Source organism: Parus major, chromosome 18 (genome assembly GCF_001522545.3).
Source record: "Parus major isolate Abel chromosome 18, Parus_major1.1, whole genome shotgun sequence".
Taxonomy (NCBI): domain Eukaryota; kingdom Metazoa; phylum Chordata; class Aves; order Passeriformes; family Paridae; genus Parus; species Parus major.
The window spans coordinates 9,111,151-9,130,515 of NC_031786.1; the positions used below are offsets into that span (position 1 = coordinate 9,111,151).

General features: G+C 52.2%; 1 protein-coding gene across 1 annotated transcript in view; it reads right to left on the reverse strand.

Moving 5' to 3' along the window:
- LOC107212609 (heparan sulfate glucosamine 3-O-sulfotransferase 3B1-like) overlaps positions 1–16,291 on the reverse strand; it is a 32,019-nt gene extending 15,728 nt beyond the window's left edge. The window contains exon 1 of the mRNA XM_015646093.3: positions 15,723–16,291. Coding sequence (XP_015501579.1) covers positions 15,723–16,165 — 443 coding nt within the window. The 5' untranslated portion in view covers positions 16,166–16,291. The remainder of the gene's footprint in view (positions 1–15,722) is intronic.
- Between the last annotated feature and the right edge of the window lie 3,074 nt (positions 16,292–19,365).

A 19,365-nucleotide genomic window follows, 5' to 3' on the forward strand; every position in this document is an offset into this window, starting at 1 on the left:
GATGGATGATGGATGGATGATGGATGGATGGATGATGGATGGATAGATGGATGGATGGATGAAAAAAACCCAATTAGTGACCTCAGGTTCATTAGTCAACTTGAGTAATTTGGACCCAGGTCAATAAAAACTGCTCTTCCTCACTCAGCACTGAACTAGTGTGGGCTGCAGGCTTCAGATCAGCTCCTGAAGGTGACTCCCAGCCTGTCCTTTGCCAGGGCCTCCCTTCTTAGCAAGACCAACCCTCCCTCACCAATCATTTCTCAGCATCCCTGAAGAGAAAACCCAGCCTGAGTGTGCTTCCTCTGTCATCCAGCTTCCCTGGGAATACAGAAGGAAACAGAACTAAGCCCACGCTGACACTCTTCAGAGCAGCAGGGATTCTAAATCCCACAGCCCACCACAACAGTCAGCCAGCACCCCATGGTGGGTCCCACCTTGCAGTGGGACCACGGGGACCCCTGGCATGGTGTGATCTCTCCATTCCAACACGGAGAGCCACGGAGGGATTTGGAAAAGGATCCTGAGCCTTGGGAGCCCAGGTCTTCTGCTCTTAAGCCTTTGGAAATCCCAGACAGAACCCCTGGAGATGGAGATTTTGAAGTGTGATCAAAGAGACCTGACATAGCAAGGAGGATTAATGTTTCTGCAAACACACAGGGAAAGCTTCTTAGTTATTCCAGTGGGGTTTGTTCCAAAGGGGCCTAAGGGAGTTAGGCACTTAAAACTCACTCAGATCCTTTATTTATTTGCAAATCCTGTGCTGCAGTGTGACCCCTGAAGCGTTGCTTTCCGAGCGTGTCTGCTCGAGTGAGGAGCTGAATTGATTGTGGCTGTATTGGTGCCTCCTGCAGCTGCTCCTTCTCCACATCCCAGGGAGTGAGCCTGCCTGGGGAGACAGCTGAGGGCACAAAGTGTCTGAAGAAATCAGGGAAGACACCACACTGAAACCATGAGGGCGGTGTGTTCAACAACAAACCCTTCCTGCAGGGCTTTGTGCTGGATGTAAGGGGCTGGAGGATGCTGCCAGTGATCCCCACCTGGGCCAGCAGCATCCCCAGTCCTTCCTGGTGGGTCTCACCATCTCTAAGAAAGTTCCAGGAATCACTTATTTCATGACTTTGGTTACTCTTCACTGCTCACATCTCCCTGCTACATTTTTTTCTCCATCACCAGCTTTTACACTCAAAAACTGTGGAAAGAAGACACAGTGAGGGCTTTGCTCCCCAGCTGGTTACACACTCGTGATGTCCTAATCATTCCTACCACCACTTCTAATCCTACTGCACAGGGCTCCAACCTGGGCAAAGCAGAATGAGGAAGCTGGAAAAAAGACAGAAACAATAAACAAAGGACCTGTTTTCACACTAATACTCCTCATCATAATAATGATAATAATATTACTAAAAATAATAATAATAATGAGAAATGCAGCTCATGGTCCAGCTGCTTTCCAGGCCTTCCCACAGGGTCCCCTGGATTTTGTGTCACCTCATCAGCACAAACTGGCCAGGGAGCTGTGGCACAGCACAGAGGGGTTGTTGGGAAACGTGGCACACATGTGACATGCTATTGTCCCTAATTTGATTAATGAAGCCATCACACTAACAGAGTGTTCCACACACCCCCAGCACCCTGTCACTAACCCACACCAGGAACTTCCCAGCACAGCATTCCTTCCCCAACACTCGCCTTTCCCAACTTTGTCAGGTAATTGTTTATGAAAAGATGAATGTATACAATAATACTGGGTGAAGGGAGCTGATGTATGTGGTGTTAATGAATGAAATAATCAGTTTGGTAATAACTGGCATGTGTATTTGTCAAAAGGGAACCAGCAGGGCATTAGCATTCTGCAGCCACCAAACCTTTATCTCCTGGTCTTGTGTTTGACAACCGCCCCCAGATAGTCCATGAATAAAATACAGAGTAGCACCCAGACATAATTAAACTGCCAATGTGGATGTACCTAAATGAACTTGATATCTTAATGACACTAGATAGCAGGGGAATAATGAAGGCGGTGTGAAAGGGACGTGCATAATGAGCCCAGACACGGCGGCTGCACAGCCAGCATCGCTGCTCCCACGCCACACACAGCACCTCCAGCCTCACCCATGCCAGGCCTGAGAGTGCCACCTCTCCAGGGCCAAGGGCTGCTCCTGCAGTGTTTGCCAGGCTGTGCTCACAGAGCTCTCCCTCCTCCAGAAACCCCTCCTTTGCCCCATCTCTCTGCACCTGCAGCATCTGCTCCTCCAGAGAGCTCTGGCACGCTGCTGTGCAGTGCAGACATGGGTTTGGGAGTGCTTAACGTGATTAAAGTACCAGACATGCTCCTTTTTAATGTTTTGTGGTTTTTTTCCCAGCACAGAGATGGTTTTCAAGGAAAGAAGCTGCTCCTTGGGGATGGGCAGCTCAGAGGATGTCCCAAGATAACTCAGCAGCACAGAGCCACAACCCCTCATTCCCATCACATCCACAGACACCGAGCCAGATGTGTCCTCTCCCAGCACCTATGGGTGCAATCTTTCCTCCAGAGGATGCTGGGCACCCCTGACAGTCATCCCAACTGTCCCCAGAAAGCTGGTCCAGTGTGAGACAGGAATTTACACCTCAAAAGCAGATTTGATCCCTCTCCTTTGGGGCAGCACCACACTGGGCTCCTACCCCACACTGCTCAAAAGGTAATTGTCACTTCCTGCTCTAATGGCTCCAATTTTAGCAGCAAATGAGCGAAGCAGAGCAAGTATTGGTCTTATTAAAAGAGTAATAATGGGAAACTGGAGCATGCACTACAGGGAAGGAACACTCCCCCAGCACACAGGACACAGCCTGGCTGGTATTTGACAGCAGCAGAGTCCCTGCCTTCTGCTGACAGAATTCCAAGGTATTTGAATACAATAAGCCCAGCATGTAGGAAAGCAACTGGTGCAATAGGCTCGGCTTGACTCTGTTGTGATGTAATTGACTGAAGGCTGAGAACTTGTCACAAAGCCAGCGTGGGAAATGTGACCTGGAAGAGGACCTGTCTCCCTCTATAAAGCAGATTGGGAAAAATTGCTTAATGCAAATGGAAAAAGTACAGCAGGTTGGGGGGGAACCATCTTAAATCCCTGGAAGTGTTCAAGGTGAGGTTGGATGGGGTTTGGAGCAACGTGGGCTAGTGGAAGGTGTGGAAGGGGCTTGGAATGAGCTGGTCTGTAAGGTCCCTTCCCAGCCAAACCATTGGTGATTCTCTGATTCTGTGGAAATCCAGTGGCCAACACAGCCAGGAGCAGCAGAGTGCTGAGAACAACCCACTGCAGGAAGCACAGCAGGTTTGATGCTGGGTACTGAGATGGGTTAATGAACTTAACTCCTGTTTGGGCCAGCAGAAGGGAAAAGTGGCACCATGCAGTACAGCCTGCCCAGGGAGGTGACAGGACACGGCCTGAGCAATGACAGTCACCACTGGAATGATGCAGCCAAAGTGCTCTGAGCTCCTCCTGCCAGGTGAAAGCCTCAACTTACTGCACTCAGCCCCTTTCCCCTACTGGATATTTGTGCTTGGCTGCCAATTCTTTAACCATTGCCTTCCTAGGAAAGACATCCCTGTGGCACACCCTCATGAGACAGTAATGGGATTTCATTAGATTAAATAACTCCAATGAACCCCAGAGACCAACAGCACTTTAAACACGGAGCTCGGAGTTAGAATTACTGTTATTTAACATTGATTAGATTACAGGGTAAATCCAATTCCTCCCTAACCATATGCTGGCTATGATTTGCCTAGTGGGAGATGTTAAGGATGGCATTCCTGGAAATCTCTGCTGAGGGAAGGGCCCGTGGCTGAGTCAGCAATGTCAGGGTGACCCATGGGCTTGTGTCTGAAAGTCCTCCTGCAGAGCAGGGCTCAGGGGATGTCCCCACTGTCCCTGCCCTTTGCTAAAGCTGGGGGTGCAGGTAGATCTGTACCTGTCACATCAGCAGGAATATCACCAGGAAAGAACTGGGCCTCTCTGACCCACAGCCCTGCCTTGGCTGAGGCTGTTAACCACTCCCCAAAGCTCCCTCCTGACTCATTTCCCCTGGAATACCATCATGGCTTGTGGCTCCCAGCAAGGGATGTGCCTGGAGCCTCCGGCACAGCCCAGCACCAGAGCGGCACAGGTTCATCATCTCCAGGAATCTGCTTTACAGCTCTGGGCTGTGAGAGGCCTGGGAAGGGCTGGTCAGGGCAGGAGTGAGATGATCTCAGGGTTACAGTCCATCTGGAGGCTGGCAAGGGCCCTCTCCCTGCGGACAGCACGGGCATGGACGGCTCACAGTGCGCTCTCCTTCCCAGTGTGTGCCATGTGCTTAACGCCTGGCCTGGGAGGTCAGCCAGGACACAGCTTCCTCTGGACATCCTGGCCAATGCATTCTGGAAACTGAGGGGCTGGAAAACTCCTAAATGCATCCCCCACAGCGTGACTGCAGGGATGGGAGCACCAAGAACAGGGACACACCCAGGCACCAGCTGCGGCCCCGTGGCTCGCTGTCACTTGGCCAAACAACTCAAGTGCAATTAGGGAGCCTGGGGCAGATGAAGCTGTAAACTCCAGGGTGCAGCTCCTCAAAAGGCACAGCCCCCTCAAAAGGCACAGCTCCCTCAAAAGGCACAGCCCCCTCAAAAGGCACAGACCCCTCAAAAGGCACAGACCCCTCAAAAGGCACAGCTCCCAGCTCACAGACCCTGTCGTGTCACCCCGTGGGGACAGTGGGTCCCTGGGATGTGACACCACCCTGGCTGCAGGCAGGGCAGAGCTCAACCTGTCCCACAGCAAAGAAAGCAGCTCCAGCTCGGGCAGGCTGTGCACCCAGGGCTGACCCCGAGCGGGGGCACTGCTGATGGTCAAACTCAATTAAGGGCTGTGTGCTGCATCTGGGTCAGGCTGGGCAGCCCTTCCCCAGCCCCGGCCTCTCTGCCTGCACATCCTGCTGAATTCTTTAGGAGCTGTTCCAAGGATGCACCGGGGCTGGGAGGGAGGGTGGTGGGGCCAGGAGCAGGCAGAGCAGCATCACGACTTGTGACAAAGACAGCTCTGGGTCTGTGCTGGGCTGATCAGGGATCACACCCTGGGCATGTAAAAACAAGATTTCAGCTCAGAGTGATTCCCCTGCCCTGTCTCTGGGCACCTTCAGTGTCTGTCTGTGCTCAGAGCAAACACAGCCCAGGGAGGGCAGTGCTGGAGGGACAGGTCATGGTGCTCACTGGAAACCCAGTCCCAGCCCTCCCAGCTGCACCTTGAGCAAGGAGCTCAGTGTTTTGTGAGTTCTTCAGGCCCTGACTCGCCACCAGCCAGCTGAGTGTGTCCCAAAGCCTCCTCAGCAGCTCTGGACATGACACAGAACATGCTGTCCAGGCCACAGCAATGCCCATGCTGGCCACTGGACCTCTCTCTCTGCAGGTGCCCAACAAAATCCCATCCCTGCTCCTCAGGTGGGTCCGACTGAGCAGCTGGACAAGAAACATTTGGTGTTCTGCGGGACACACATTGACTCTCAGCCATTCACACCCACCCACAGACTGTTTGGGGTTTTTTGTGCTTGTTCAGAACCTCTGGCAGCCTTTAACCCCAGGCAGGTTTGCAGGGGGCAGAGGAGCTGGGCTGATGATCTCCAGGCAGCACAAGGGCTGACAGGGAGCAGGGCTTTGATTGTCATTTCTACCCAAATTTCCCAGACCATGGTGCAAAGTGGAAATGCTCCCTTTCTTTGCTACCAGCCACGTGATGCCAACTGGAAAATCCATCCCTGCACACCCAGCTGGGTTTTTAACCAAACAACACCAGCCATAATTCCCCTCCAGGAACAGTTATGGGATGAGCCTCCCTGTGATCCACAAGAGAATTCCTGGGCCAGCAGCAGGAGCAGAGCCCTGGGTCCCTCCCAGATGAGACCTGGCAGCTCCCTGAGCTGGGCTTTGTTTCTGGCCCATCACACTCAGCAGCTCCAGGTGCTCTGTTCTTTGCCAAGCACTTTCAGGGTGCTTTTTAGACTCCTTTAACTAAAAACCTCCCATGGCAGCCCATTTCACAGCTTAATCTCACACTGTTTGAGAAAGTCTCTAATTCTGCTTCTTTCCAACCTGTTGCTGATAGTACAGATGGAGACATGAGAGGGGTAGGAGGGACAGCCACTGCCTCAGAAACCACCCCATGAACTCTCCTCCCAGAGGCTTCTGGAGCTGTGGAATGAACATGCACAAGCCAGGGCTCCCCAGGCCCTGCACAGGAGGTGGCTGTGCCAGCTGTCACCCCAAACACGCTCCTCTGGCCCAGCTCTGCATGTCACTGCCTGTGCTCTGCTTGCTGCAGGCAAAGGGAATTTCCTTTTGTGCTCTTATCCTCCTTTAGAGGTGATGAAGGCTACAACAACCTTTGCCACACACGTACAAGAATGCTGAACACCAGGCAAACATTTACAGGCAAATATTCACATTCCCACAGCAGAGCTGAGCAGTGCAGGAGGACGGGATTATTGCACAATATTCACTTCATGCCTTGCCGTGACACGCAGCTTTTGCGTGCAGAAAAACCCAAATTGTCCTTCTGAGCAACCATCTCCCAACAATCACAGCCAGAGCACGCCAAGCCCTGTGGGGAGGCTCTGCCTGTCCATGGACAGGGAACAAAGGCAACTGGAGCCAACTGGAACAGCAGAGCTCAATTTTAGAATTACCTGAGATGGAAGTTAGCCCAGATGTGGGGACTGGCACCCCCAACCCTTGTGAGAGGCATCAGGAGAACTTTTCCTGACCTCCAGCACAAGCAAGTGGTTGGGGAGCAGCCTGGAGGATGCAGCTGGTGCCAAGGGAAGCTCAGCACACCTTGAACACCCGTGGTTGATGCTTTAGCAGCCAAACTCCCCTCTCACCACACTCAGGGAGATCCCAAGAGCTCCCACGTGCTCAGTCCTGCCCTGCCACAGGCTCTGGGTGCTTTTCTGCCTCTTTCCCCATGGGCAGAGTGGAGCATCCTCCACCCCCAGTGCTGCTGATGGCCACAGCACTGCCCCAACCTGCCAAGCACGGGATGGGATGAGCTGTGCTCAGCTTCAAACCTGAGCTGCCTTTCAAATTTATTGTCCTGGGGAAATGACCACACTTACATGGGCTGATATTCCAATGGGCTGAGGGGCAGAGATGCACTCTTAATCACAGAGTGGGTCTTCCTCTCCCATCAACAACCCAAAACCATCACCAAGCCACAAGAGCTGATGGCTCAGCTGATCCTAAAGGCCAGGGTGAGGCTGTGGGAACTGGCTGGTTGTGACTTTGTGTGTATTCACCTCCCAGTCAGGCACCACTCTGCTGTAAATATTAAACAAATCCTTCCATTCTTGTCCCTTGTAGAGATGTGTCTGCCCTGCACAGACTATGGGGTGGGGGAATCTAATAATAATATATTCAGCATGAACTTGGGTATTTGGACAAAGGAGGCTCAGTCTTGAGGGAAGTGGTCCCGGGTTTATTGTGAGTGAACTGCCCAGGGCAGGAGAGAGGGAAAGGTGTCTCAGTGCTCTGGACAGCCCATGGGGTAGGGAAAAAGGAAGGGAGGCCAGGGAGGGACCAACATTATACAAAAGCAAGGGTGGTTCCTATGGATGCTAACTATGAAGCAGGCAGCACAGTGCCTGTGGAAGAGCAGGCTGCTTAATTTTGTCAGTCTGGCCTGAGAAAGTGGCCTGGGAAATCATAAGGAAGAATTAAAACAATCCTCAGAGACAGAAGACAGCCTTGCAGGTGCTGTTTGTTTTTTGCAAGAGAAGGTTCAGGGGTGGTGAACCCCACTGACCAGTGATGGTGATGTGTTAGTTCACTGACCAGTAAGAGTTTTACCTTTCTGTACTTTCATGTGTTGGTCTATAAAAGAAGATCTGAGGTAATAAACCTTAAGAAAGAGGAGAAAGAACTCTCCTGTTCGACTCACAAGAGAGTCTGTGTCATTTTTCTGGCCATTCCCAAGAGTGACAGGTTTATCCTCAGGGACACACCATATATCTTAATGCTCTGCAACAGCACCATGGCTCTGCCAACATTTCCTACCAGCACAGTTTGGGGAAGGGAGAAACAGCCCAGAGAGGCCACTGGCACAATGCTTGTGTCTCACAGAGGGGAGATCTCCCTCACCTGTGGCTCTGGCACATCACCCAGGCTCCTCCTGCCATCACCAGATTTACCTGTGCAAATCTCAGCACGTTAACGGCACAATACTAATTGCACCCACTAATTGCTCCCCCCATCCAGGCCTGGGGACCCTGCCATGGGTGCAGGTCCTGCAGGAGCAGGGGAAAGCTGTTCCTTGCTGCACCTGCAGGCCCAGGCACCTCCCAACAGCATCTTATTGAGGCCCAAAACACAACTTGGCAAGGTACAACCCTGAGTCCAGCAATGCTGGAAACCAAAGGGATTCAAGGAGCAGGTTTCCAGCTGAGGTAACAACTCTGGAGCCAAAGTGCAGCTGCAAAATGGGAAAAGCAAATTGTCCTGCTGGCTACAGGGGCCTGGAGCCCATCAGCACTGTGGGGTCACTGATCTGCAGGGTGTTTTGGGTGTCTCAGCTGGGCCAGGCACCTCCTTGGCACAACATCTGTCCTGGGCATCACATCTCCAGCCTTTCACTCACTAACTCTGTGCTGGAGGAGTCAGGACACAGAGCATCACCCAGCTGGGAAATCCAGATGTTTCCTCACTTGTTCTACTGAGCCAATGCTCAGGATTTCTCCCTGTAATTAGGTTCCCCAAACAGCCCAGCTCAGACTGTGCAGAAGTGTTCCAGTAATGTCAAAAGGTGCTCTATGTTACAAAAGCATGAAGGCAGAAGTGAAATGGCAATGACAAAATGCAACATTGACAGCCAAAAGCTGCAGATAGGAACACACAGAACTACCCATGGAAAAACACAGGAGGCAAAACTATTGATCTGGTGATTTTCCATACAAGGCTTCCCCAGACAGCTTGGTTTATGGGAGGGAGCCCTCTTCCAACAGGCAATGGCAGAACAAATCAGCCTGGCTTTTTGCAATTTTTAACAAAAAAAAAAAAGAAGACCCTGCTGGAGAAAGAAATAAATAATCAAATCAATAAATAGCCAGCTTCCCATCGTGATGTTGCACTTGAACCTGAACATCTCTCCCCGGGGGATGATGTGAGAAGGGTGGTTGTGGAAAGAAATGATCCAGATGTAAATATCCCAGCTTGCAGCCACCAGCTGTGCTCAGGAACTGGAGTCAAGGGGTTGAGTTGGGAGCCAGGCAGGATCCCAGTGAAGCTGCAGGAGTTTGGTGCAAGAAAGGCCTCCAGATGCCTGGAATGGCCCCAGTGGGATTTTCTTACATGACACTTGGGCACAGCTGCTCAGCCATGGGGAAAACAACCACACGAGGCTCCAGAGCTCCCCTGGGGCAGCAGTGAGAAGTTTCTCCTCAATCTCCCACCACAGTCATAACCAGTGGCCTGGGGGAGTTGTGAGGGATCTTCATATCCTGCAACAGATGGTGCAGAGAGAGAAAGAGCACATAACGAGTCTCCTCACTTCCAGGAAGCAAGAAGGATGGTCTTGCCACGCACGAAGGGAACCGGTGATTCCTTCTGCTGAAAGATTTCCTCCTGCAGAATCACATTATTCAATGGAAGAAATGCCAGGAATAATTCACTTCCTGGAGCAACTCTATTTATACTCTCACTGCGGGCACCATCCTGCTCACGTAGCTCCTGGCACAGGGCTCAGGTGGGCGCGGTTTGGAGCTGAACGGGTTTAACCCCAAACCATGAGAAAAATGTGAATTTCCTGGGAGGTGGGTTATGCAGGAGAAAGGCAGGAACGCCAGCCACTCTCACAATCCCTGGGATGACCCCAGAGCTCACATGAACACCCTCACTGCCCCACTTGGGGCTTTGTAACGGGGCAGGACCCCAGCATCCAACCCCAGCAACACAAATTTAACTGCAACCTAATTCACTTCCCTCCTAGAATACCTGCACATAATGAGAATTTGCAAAGATTTATGGCCACAACACCCGCCCCTGCTGCCCCTCGCCAGCATCTGCTGTTTCCCTGTGAAAGCAGTTTGGGTTACCTCAGAATTCTCCAGGGAAAAAGCATAATTAGCAGCTCAGGAGTTTCAAGGGGGGTTCATGGAGGGTTATTCTCAGGTTTTCTGATCGCTGGTTGCTTGTTCTGAACTCTTTGGAAATGCACCAGCTCCCTTCCCCCTCCCCAGACCTCACTGCTCCCATTATAAACTTCAAAAGGTCAGGGTGAAACCCAAGCTGGGCTGTGGTAAAGACATCCTGGTGGTGATGGTGTGGCCAGAGCATGGCCCTGGACCCCAGACTCGATGGAATCACTCCCAGGAGCCCCCCTGAAGGCAGCAGGACAGGCTGGAGACTCACAAAATCCACCCAGAGGGGTTAAAGCAGGTGAATCTGCTGCTTCTCTAAAGTTTATCCCAATTTTTGCCATAAATGAGCTCTCAGCCCAGCCAGCTGCAGCTTTGTGCTGCTCTCCACGAGAGCTGGCTCTGAGAATTTTACTGACAACATCCTGGACAGCCCAGGCCATATTTTCACAGTTGCTCAGCACCAGCAGACAGGGCCAGGGGAGCTCTATTTCCAATCATCTTGGGCTAAGGCAGAGCCACAGTGGGTGAGAAAGGTTCTGCTCTCTCTAGGACCGGGGTGTGAAGCAGTACTGAAGAGGAGGATGGCTCTATAGACTTCTAAACCTCCCCAGTTTGCCCCAGTGCAGACCACAGCAACTGGAAAGGAGATTTCACTAAAATCATATTTTGATTTCTCACAATATGTCAACTCAGGAGCTCACTCCATCATCAGGCACACACAAAGCCCAGATATGAACTTCTCCAGTAACAGAAAACAGAAGGGATATGCAGAGATACAAAATATTTGAAAAAAAAACCACACAAAAAAATGACAACCCTTTGGGGTCTATTTAAGGAGTAAGAGGGGAAAGAGTGCAGGCCCATTCTCTGCAGGGAGATCTCCCAAGGAGATCTGGACAGTGCCATCCCTGGATAGAACATCCAGTGAAAGGGGACAGCCAGCCAAAGCTGTGTCAAGGCTACAGCTGCTCTGCCAGCTGGGGTTCACCTGCTTTGGGTGGTGTTTAACCCATCAAACCCCACACAACTCCTTGTCTGTGCTGGAGAGAGCTGGCACACCACAGCCCTGCTGGTTCCACCTGCAGCACAGGGACTTCCCCTTTACAGAGGCACACCCCAACATCTCCCCAGCTTCCAAACTGTTCCAGATGTCTACTGAAAATCCTTGGAGGATCCAAGTCCAGGCAGTGGCAAAACACGTGAGCACCAGAACCAGTTACTGTCTTAACTCAATGACTCCAGCCTGATTTCCCCAGCATTTCCAGCTCCTTTTCCCAGCAAAGAAAGGTCCCTTCAGCCACCCACAGACCCACCCCATCCTCCATCTGCAGGGACTCCTTGCCCCAACCAACACAGGCACTCTCCACTGTCTGTGCCAGGCTCAGCCCATCTCCACCTGATGTTTACAGAGAATTAGCTGCACTTTGGGGCCAACACCACCTTTTGTTCCCTCTTCATACAGGACCCAGCCCTGAGAGCTCAGTGCAGGAGGTGTTTGATTACACAGCTAATAAATAAACAAGGACCTTGATCCTCTTCAGCTGTACAAGGCTGCAATTTCCAGAGAAACTGCTGCAGGCTGTGCTTGATGCTGTTAGTGATTCAAATGTGTCTGGGAGATGAGATGTTCCCAGGACAAGGAGGGACTGCTAAAGCAGCCCTTCCTACATGCAGCAGGGAGTGGAAAACCCAAACTGGTTTAAAGTCAATGTCCAATAACACAGGTCATGTTCTGGGCACACCCTGGACACAAAGAGCTGGTGATTCTTGCAGAAGCAGCGAGGATGGCTGGAGAAAGGTGGGGAGATGATCCCTTCAAGGCAACTACTGCTACAGCATCTCCCTCATGCAGCAGGGTTTGCAACAAGGTCCTTCTTCCTGAAGGCCACCTGGTCCTGCTCCACCTTCTCTAAACTGTGTTCACTGTCCTGATGTCCCCCCGACATCATCCACACACTCCTGCCCCCCACACCAACACTGCCACGCTTTCTCACTCACAGAATGCACTGCTGGATCACCAAGACCTCAAACCCCCTCAAAACCTGACTCCCCCATCCCCAGGGCTCTGATTTCACCCTGCTCTGAGGCACAGAGGATGGGACACAGCTCGAGGTGGGATGCAGCTGCTCACAGCTGCTGTGAGCATGTTCCCTCCAACAATCCTGCTTTTCCTCCACCCCAGACCTCTTCAGCAGCTGAGATGTTCTCTGTTCCCTTTGACTCAGAAGTATCAGTGGTTTCCTAGATTACAAAGAAGCAAGGGAAAAAAAAACAAACCACAAAACCTTGGAAAAAAATCCCATGAGGACATTAATTAGGAGTCAGATCTCCCCAGCTCTGGAAGCATCGAGGAGGAGTGATGGTTAAACTCCCAACCTGACGGAGTAACTTTGAATTATCTTTCATCTTCCCCTGGATCAGATGTAATCTAATGACATTAACTTGGCTTCACTCTAGTGAAAGTGGCATTGGTGCTACAGAGGCAGGGAGATTAAAACATATGAAATAAATGTTCCTGGGGTGACTGACAGTATAATGGCATTCCAACAGGCAGCTCAATCAGTGCGAGACTAACAAAAGATCAGAGGGAAAGAGCCAGATTCGCCGTATCACCCACAAACACAGATATTTTCTTTTAATCCAGGCTTTTTTTTTTTTTTCCATGACTGGCTCAGCCCCTGTTCTTGGGAGTTTTCCCCAGGCTGTACAGCCGTTTTCGGGTGGGGGTTGCCAGTTGAACTCTGTTAAAGCCCCTGCTCACCTGCTATTGAACTCTTAGCTCAATAGCCTTGTTCAGGGCTGCAGCAGCAATCCCAGCGCTGAAGTCAATGCCAGCATTGTGGGCTGCCCCCTCCCTCCTTTTGTCCCCACTGGGTGAGGGGACTCAAACCCAAAACAGAAAAAGCTCCTTTGGGCACACAACTCCCCTTGATATTCAACCCACACACGGGCCCACACGAGGTGTCACACTCACCAAATTCAATCCCACAGACGCTTTTTACAAAGTCAGCTTCTCGGGGGGACAGCTGTCCCTTACCCAGGGGCTGCAGGAGCTCCACCCTTACTCCATTTGATGTCCTGGGTGATGTTTCCATGCTCTGTGTGGCAGCCCAGCAGGTGACCTGTGTGTCACCAAGCCTGTTCCTCGCAGCACACCTGGCTGGCAGCTCCAGCATCACCCAGCGCTGCAGCCACAGCTCAGGGCAGCTGCTGGGGGAGCAGCTCCTTTGTTTCCAGGGGGAACCAGGGCTGTCCTGGTGCCCTGTCCCTGTCACAGCTCACCTCCAGCCTGCAGTGACAGCAGCACCAGCCACAAAGGCTGCCTGCCTCTCCAATTCTTCACGAGCCAGCAGTGTTTTGTTCCCTGGGCCAGGGCTGCCTGTGCCGGCTTCCTGCGGGCGCTGAAAACAAACCCGAGTGTTTATACCTTGGAATGACGCTGTTTAGTCTGACTGCTGCGAAACAGCAGCGCGCATGAAACCCAAGCCTCTGATGGCTGAGATAAGGAATCGGGACCTCTGGCAAACATCTGGCCACTTCCCCAGCACTGAACCCTCATCAAAGATCACAACAAAGCGTGCAGAGAGACAGGTAGCTTTTGAAATGAGTATTTTGAGCAGGCTGGTAGCTGGCACCGCAGCTCTGCCATCGCGCCGGGACTCTGTGCCTTAGCAAAGATTACTCACACAAGCAAAGCCAGCAAGATTAGGTCTCAAAGGAATAATCCCATACAAAGAATTCACTGTACCTCAGCCTCCACGGGGCTAATAAAATAAAAAAAAATAAAAAAGATGAAACTCAGTACATCAAATACCAGAATAAACAAACTGCAGCAATTAATGGGAGAGCTCATGTGCCAAGTGCTAAAGCAGAACCATTACACAAACAGCGCACGGGACAGCACACCCAGTGAAAAAGAGCTGCAAGATCAAGACCAAACCTCTGGAAAATTATATCCCCGACACCGAGGACTGCACTATGCCCCAAATGCCTGTGGCTCCTCCTCTGTCTAGGTCTGCACTCCTCGCTCAGGGACTGCTTCCAGAAGCAGGTCTATCCCACTGCCATCTGCTCCTCAAAGCTTCGAGAGCGTCTTTGATAAATGAGCTTTTCTGCATATCCACCATAAATTTCAGTAGATGCCACCCCACAGCCATGTGTTTATTTTTCAAAGTCAAGACTTGATTAGAGTTCTTGAGCTTTTTCAGATTCATTTTTAACGTTTCTTTTCTGCTACAGGGTCAGCATGTGGAAATTGGATAAGCACAGACTAAAAATATAATTTTGTAGACAGCTTCAGCCCACACAAAAGGAAATCTTTCTTCTCAAGAGAACCCACACTTTGCAGCCTGCAGAAACGCAGCGTGTTTCTGACATTGGTGGATACACAGGCAAGCTCATCCCTTCCACGTTAAGGCTTCTACATAAACACTCGGACTGTCAGTACTACCCTACTCCACATTTCAATACCGTCACCACAAGCTGAGCCAAAATCCTCTTCTCTCTGCTAATAGCCGGGCTTTACGCGAAAGTAAAACAAGCTCCGGGGGTACCCAAAATCCGCTCCTGTTTGCTCGCTCACTTTAGAAAGCCACCAACACAAGACACACTTTTCGAGACAGCACTTTCACCCTAACCCAGCCCTCCTATAGGAATCTGCCGGAACGACGCTCCTCTGCTAACTTTAAAACACACAACAGAAAAAGACCCCAACAACTTCAGCGAGAACCCTCTGGCTTTAGCGTTTACTGGCTAGCTTAACAAAACATTAATTCATTGAAAGAACCACCCCATCAACCTTTTGCTAGTATTTCATAGCCAAGGTGAGCATGTGGGGTACGCTCCTGGAAGTGACATTTTTGGTCAGTCGTTACTGGGATGCAGAAATGTTTACGTGGGAAATAGGGGGGGTTTGTCCACACTGAGCACAGGAAAGTGAATTTTAGCGCTGGGAGCTGCGGGAGGCGATGGGGGAGCAGCCGGGGCTGCGGGGCGGCTCGGTGAGAGTCAGCCACAGGTTTTGCAAAGAGCCGGGGGAGTATAAAGGGTTTTGGGGGGCTGCGCTTCCCGTGGCAGGGTTTGACTCTGCCTCAGCATCCCCGCGCAGTCCTCGGGCCAGCGGGGCATCCACGGCTTCTCCCTTTGTGTGTGTGTGTGTGTGTGTATTTCTGTGTGGTTGTGTGTTCTGTGTGTCTGTCTGTGTGCCTGTCTGTGTATGCCTGTGTGTGTCTGTCTGTGTGTCTGTGTGTCCCTGTGTCTGTCTGTGTGCCTGTGCACCCCGCAGGCGGCAGCCGGGCTGCAGCGGCCACCCCAGGGGGAGCCGGCAATGGGGAGAGCGGGACGGGGATGCGGGAGAGGAGAGCTGAAAGATTTGGAAGCAAGGACGGAAGAACTGGGGGAGCGAGGGGCTGGGGGGAAGAGTGCTCGATGAACGGAGGAACGAAGGCAGGGGCTGAGGAAAGGAGCGGAGGGTGATTTGGGGAGCGAGGCTGCCGGGAGCGGCGGCCAGCGGGGGGCACTGGCGGCCCGGCCACCGCTCCATCCCCGTCCCCATCCCCGTCCCCGTCCCGTACCTGTACCAGGCGAGTCCCCGCTCGTAGTTGCGGTCGAAGAAGTGAGGCTCGGCGCCGACGGCGCGCACATCGGGGTGCACCCGCAGGAACTCCAGCAGCGCCCGCGTCCCCCCCTTCTTCACGCCGATGATGATGGCCTGCGGCAGCCGCTTGGTACCGGAGCCGTTAAAGAAGCTGGAGATGGGGCTGCTGGCGTCGGGAGCTGCCCGCTGCTCCTCCAGGCTGCTCTCCTCGCCCGGCTCTCCCGGCAGCAGCGGGGACAGCGGTGGGGCGACGCGGGACGGTGCGGGTGACCCGCGGGTCGTTAGCCCGGCGCAGGAGCCGGCGCACGAGTAGAACATATAGAGCCAGAGGAAGAGCATGATGAAGAGCAGCAGTAGCCTCCGCCTCAGCGGCGGCAACGCAACGGGGACATCGAGGCAGCGGTTCAAGCGCTGCCCCATGTGCCCGCGGGCGGACCGGGAAGCATGGCTGGAGCCCGCCCGGCTCGGCTCGGCTCTGCCCGGCGCCTCATGGGCACCCGCGGAGCCTCAGCACGGCCCCATCGCCGCCGCCCGCCCAGCGCCGTCTCCCGCCGCCGGCAGCGCAGGCAGAGGCAGCGGCGGGGCGGGGCGCGAGCCCGGGGGACGGGCGGAGCCCTCAGCCAATCACAGCCGAGGGTTCTCGCATAATAAGGAGGGGCGGGGCGAAGATAGCATAGGACGCGCTTATTGGCTGATGCTGGGGGCGTGGCACCGTCGGGGCGGGGCCTCGTCGCTCGCCGTCGTGGCGAGGTTGCCGCGGGCCCGCTGGGCGCTCCCGCGGCCGCTCCCGGAGGGCTCCGGGGGCTGCAAATCCGCTGCCACGCAGGGGTGTCCCGTGCCTTGTGCCCCCGCGGCTGCAGGGAATCGCCAGCTGGGGGTCAGGCACTGGAGGCATTATGGTGTTGGGGGCATGTCGCTCATTCCTTTCTCCTCCTTACCCCCAAACGTTTGGATAGCAAGGTTTCCAGGGAGACTTTATTGTGGTCTTTTAGTACCTAAGGGGGGGGTTGTAAAAAAGGTGGGGACAAACCGTTTACCACAGTCAAGGGATAATGGTTTTAAACTGACAGGGGGAAGGGTTAGATTAGATATTAGGGAGAATTTTTCTTTACAATGAGGGTGATAGAACACTTGCTGAAGTTGACCAGAAAAGCTGTGGATGGCCCATCCTTGGAAACATTCAAGGCCAGGGTGGAAGGGGCTTGGAGCAACCTGGTCCAGCAGAAGGTGTCCCCACCTATGGTAGGGGCTGGNCCGGGAGGCTGTGCCGGGGGATGCTCGGGGGGATGCGGGAACCCCCCGGGAGGCTGTGCCGGGGGATGCTCGGGGGGATGCGGGAAACCCCCGGGAGGCTGTGCCGGGGGATGCTCGGGGGAGGTTGTTCCGGAGGCAGACGATGCAGGGATGCCCCGCAGGCCGTGCCGGGAGGTGCGGGGCTGCCTCAGAAGCTGTGGCGGAGGGTGCAGGGATGCCCTGAGTCTATCCCGTAGGGCAGGGAGGAGATCTGGGAACGCTTTTCTAGTTTTTCTCTCGGTGCTGGCTGCTCTCCAGCCCCGGTGGGACATCCTGCCGCCTGCGGGCAGCTTCTTTGGGCAGCCCAGCTCCGCAGGATTTCTCTGTGCGGTGCTATGAGACGCTGCTGCTCGGCTGACCGCGCTCTCCACCTGCCTGTCCGTCCTCTCAGGTGTTCTGAACGAACCCCCTGCATCCCTCCGGACCTGAGAACAAATTCCTGATGTGCCCAATAATCCACCCTGACAGACACAAATACCTTTGCGTGGAAGAACAGTCCCCCTTAAGCTCAGCACAGCCACTGTCAGGGGTGTAAAACACGCTCACAGTATCGAAACCAACAGCTCCCCTGAGCTCTGAACAGCACAGAAACACCCAAAATCAGACTTTTCCCCTCTAAGCTGCCCCTAGGCTGGCTGCAGAATCTGGCCCACGGTTGGTAAGAAATATCTACAAACACAACACGATATTGCTCTTGGAATTTGCTCTTCTCCTCTGAGAGTACATAAAATGTGGAAATAGCTCTCAGCTTCATGGCTCGGCTGCCTGATTCCAAGAGCTTCGTTATTTCATTGCCTGTGGGAATGCCCTCTTAATTTGAAATGTTTGTCATAGATTATAGAATTTTCAAACAAACTTGCGCATGAAACACTTGACTCTAGATCTTTTTTTTTTTTCCTTCTGTTTGGTGTGGACCTAGCTGAGGACTTAAACTTCAACTACTTGGAAATAAAGCTGGTGTATCCACAAATTATGCAATGAAAAGAGGGGAGAAAAATTGCATTGAATTATAATCAGCCATCTGCAGAGCTGGCTGGCTAATAACAATGTATTTTCAAATAGTAAACACACCAAAATTAATTACAAATGCTATTTGCAATGAGTTACTCTGGTAGATCTCAGTGTGACCTCAAGATACTGTAGCATTTCAGGTATTTCAGTGCTCCAACATATAAGTAGATTTACAAAATGCTATAAACAGGTTAGGCCCTCAACACCTCTAGGAAACTCCTTACATCATTAGGAACCTAAATGCCTTTATAGATCTGTGCTCTGATCCAGCTCATTGAAGTCAATGAAAAGACTTTGCTGACATCAATGGGCTTTGGACTGGGCCCTGCAGAAGGGCAAAAGTGGTTTGACTTCTTATTATTCTCATTATGATACTTTTTTCCTAGACACTTAGAACATTGCTACACTTTCTCTTTGAAAAAAAAATGATTGTTTCAAATGGAGAAAAACAGAAAAGAGGAGTGAAATCAGTGTGAAAGAGCATAGAGTGTGTATCTGCTGGGATTGCATTGCAAGACTTATGTTTGCAGCATTTTTCCTGGAAATATTTGTGGGAATCTCACTTTTCTTTTAAAGACTCACTAGCTGACTAGGGAAAATATGACCAGAGCCTGTATAAAAAGTTTCGGTGTCTAGAAAGCAATAAGCTAAATATATCTATATTTAAAAGAGCCCTATGATATTTAAGGCAAACTTGTGATATTTTTACAGACCCTGACTCACGGTTTCTGCCTCCTGGGGCTGAAGGCACCAGTAATTCTGCAGCCAGGAACAGCTCTCCAAGAAGGAAGGTGTCTTAATGCTTTAGAAAGGGCAATACAGGGAAATAGTTTCACCCGTATTGCTGTGGACTCTGTTAGTACAGCTGCAAATCTGAGATTCTTTATGAGCAGCAGACTGGTTTGGACCTTGCTTTTGGATGAGTTTTTCTTGCTACAGAGACCATTTGATGAACACTACTATAAAGGCAGAAAAATGATGTGGCTGACATCATGACATCAAGCACTGAGAACTTACTCGTCTTATCTACTTTAGCCCTGCTGCAAAAATAACCCTTCTCAGGGATAACTTCAGGGGTTTTAATGACTTAGGGCTGGAGCTAAAGTTGCTTTTCCTCTTGCACAACTGACTTAACATTTTCAGCACAGCCTCTTTCTTTTCCCCTTCAGTTTCTGTCTGCTCATCTCAGATCTGTCCATGACAGACCCAGCACGGCTCTCCCGCAGCCTGGCAGGGGTGTTTGGATCCCTGGGTGCCCAGGACAGCTCTGGTCACTGTCCCCTTGTGCTGGCAGGGTGGAGGGGAGCGTGGCCACC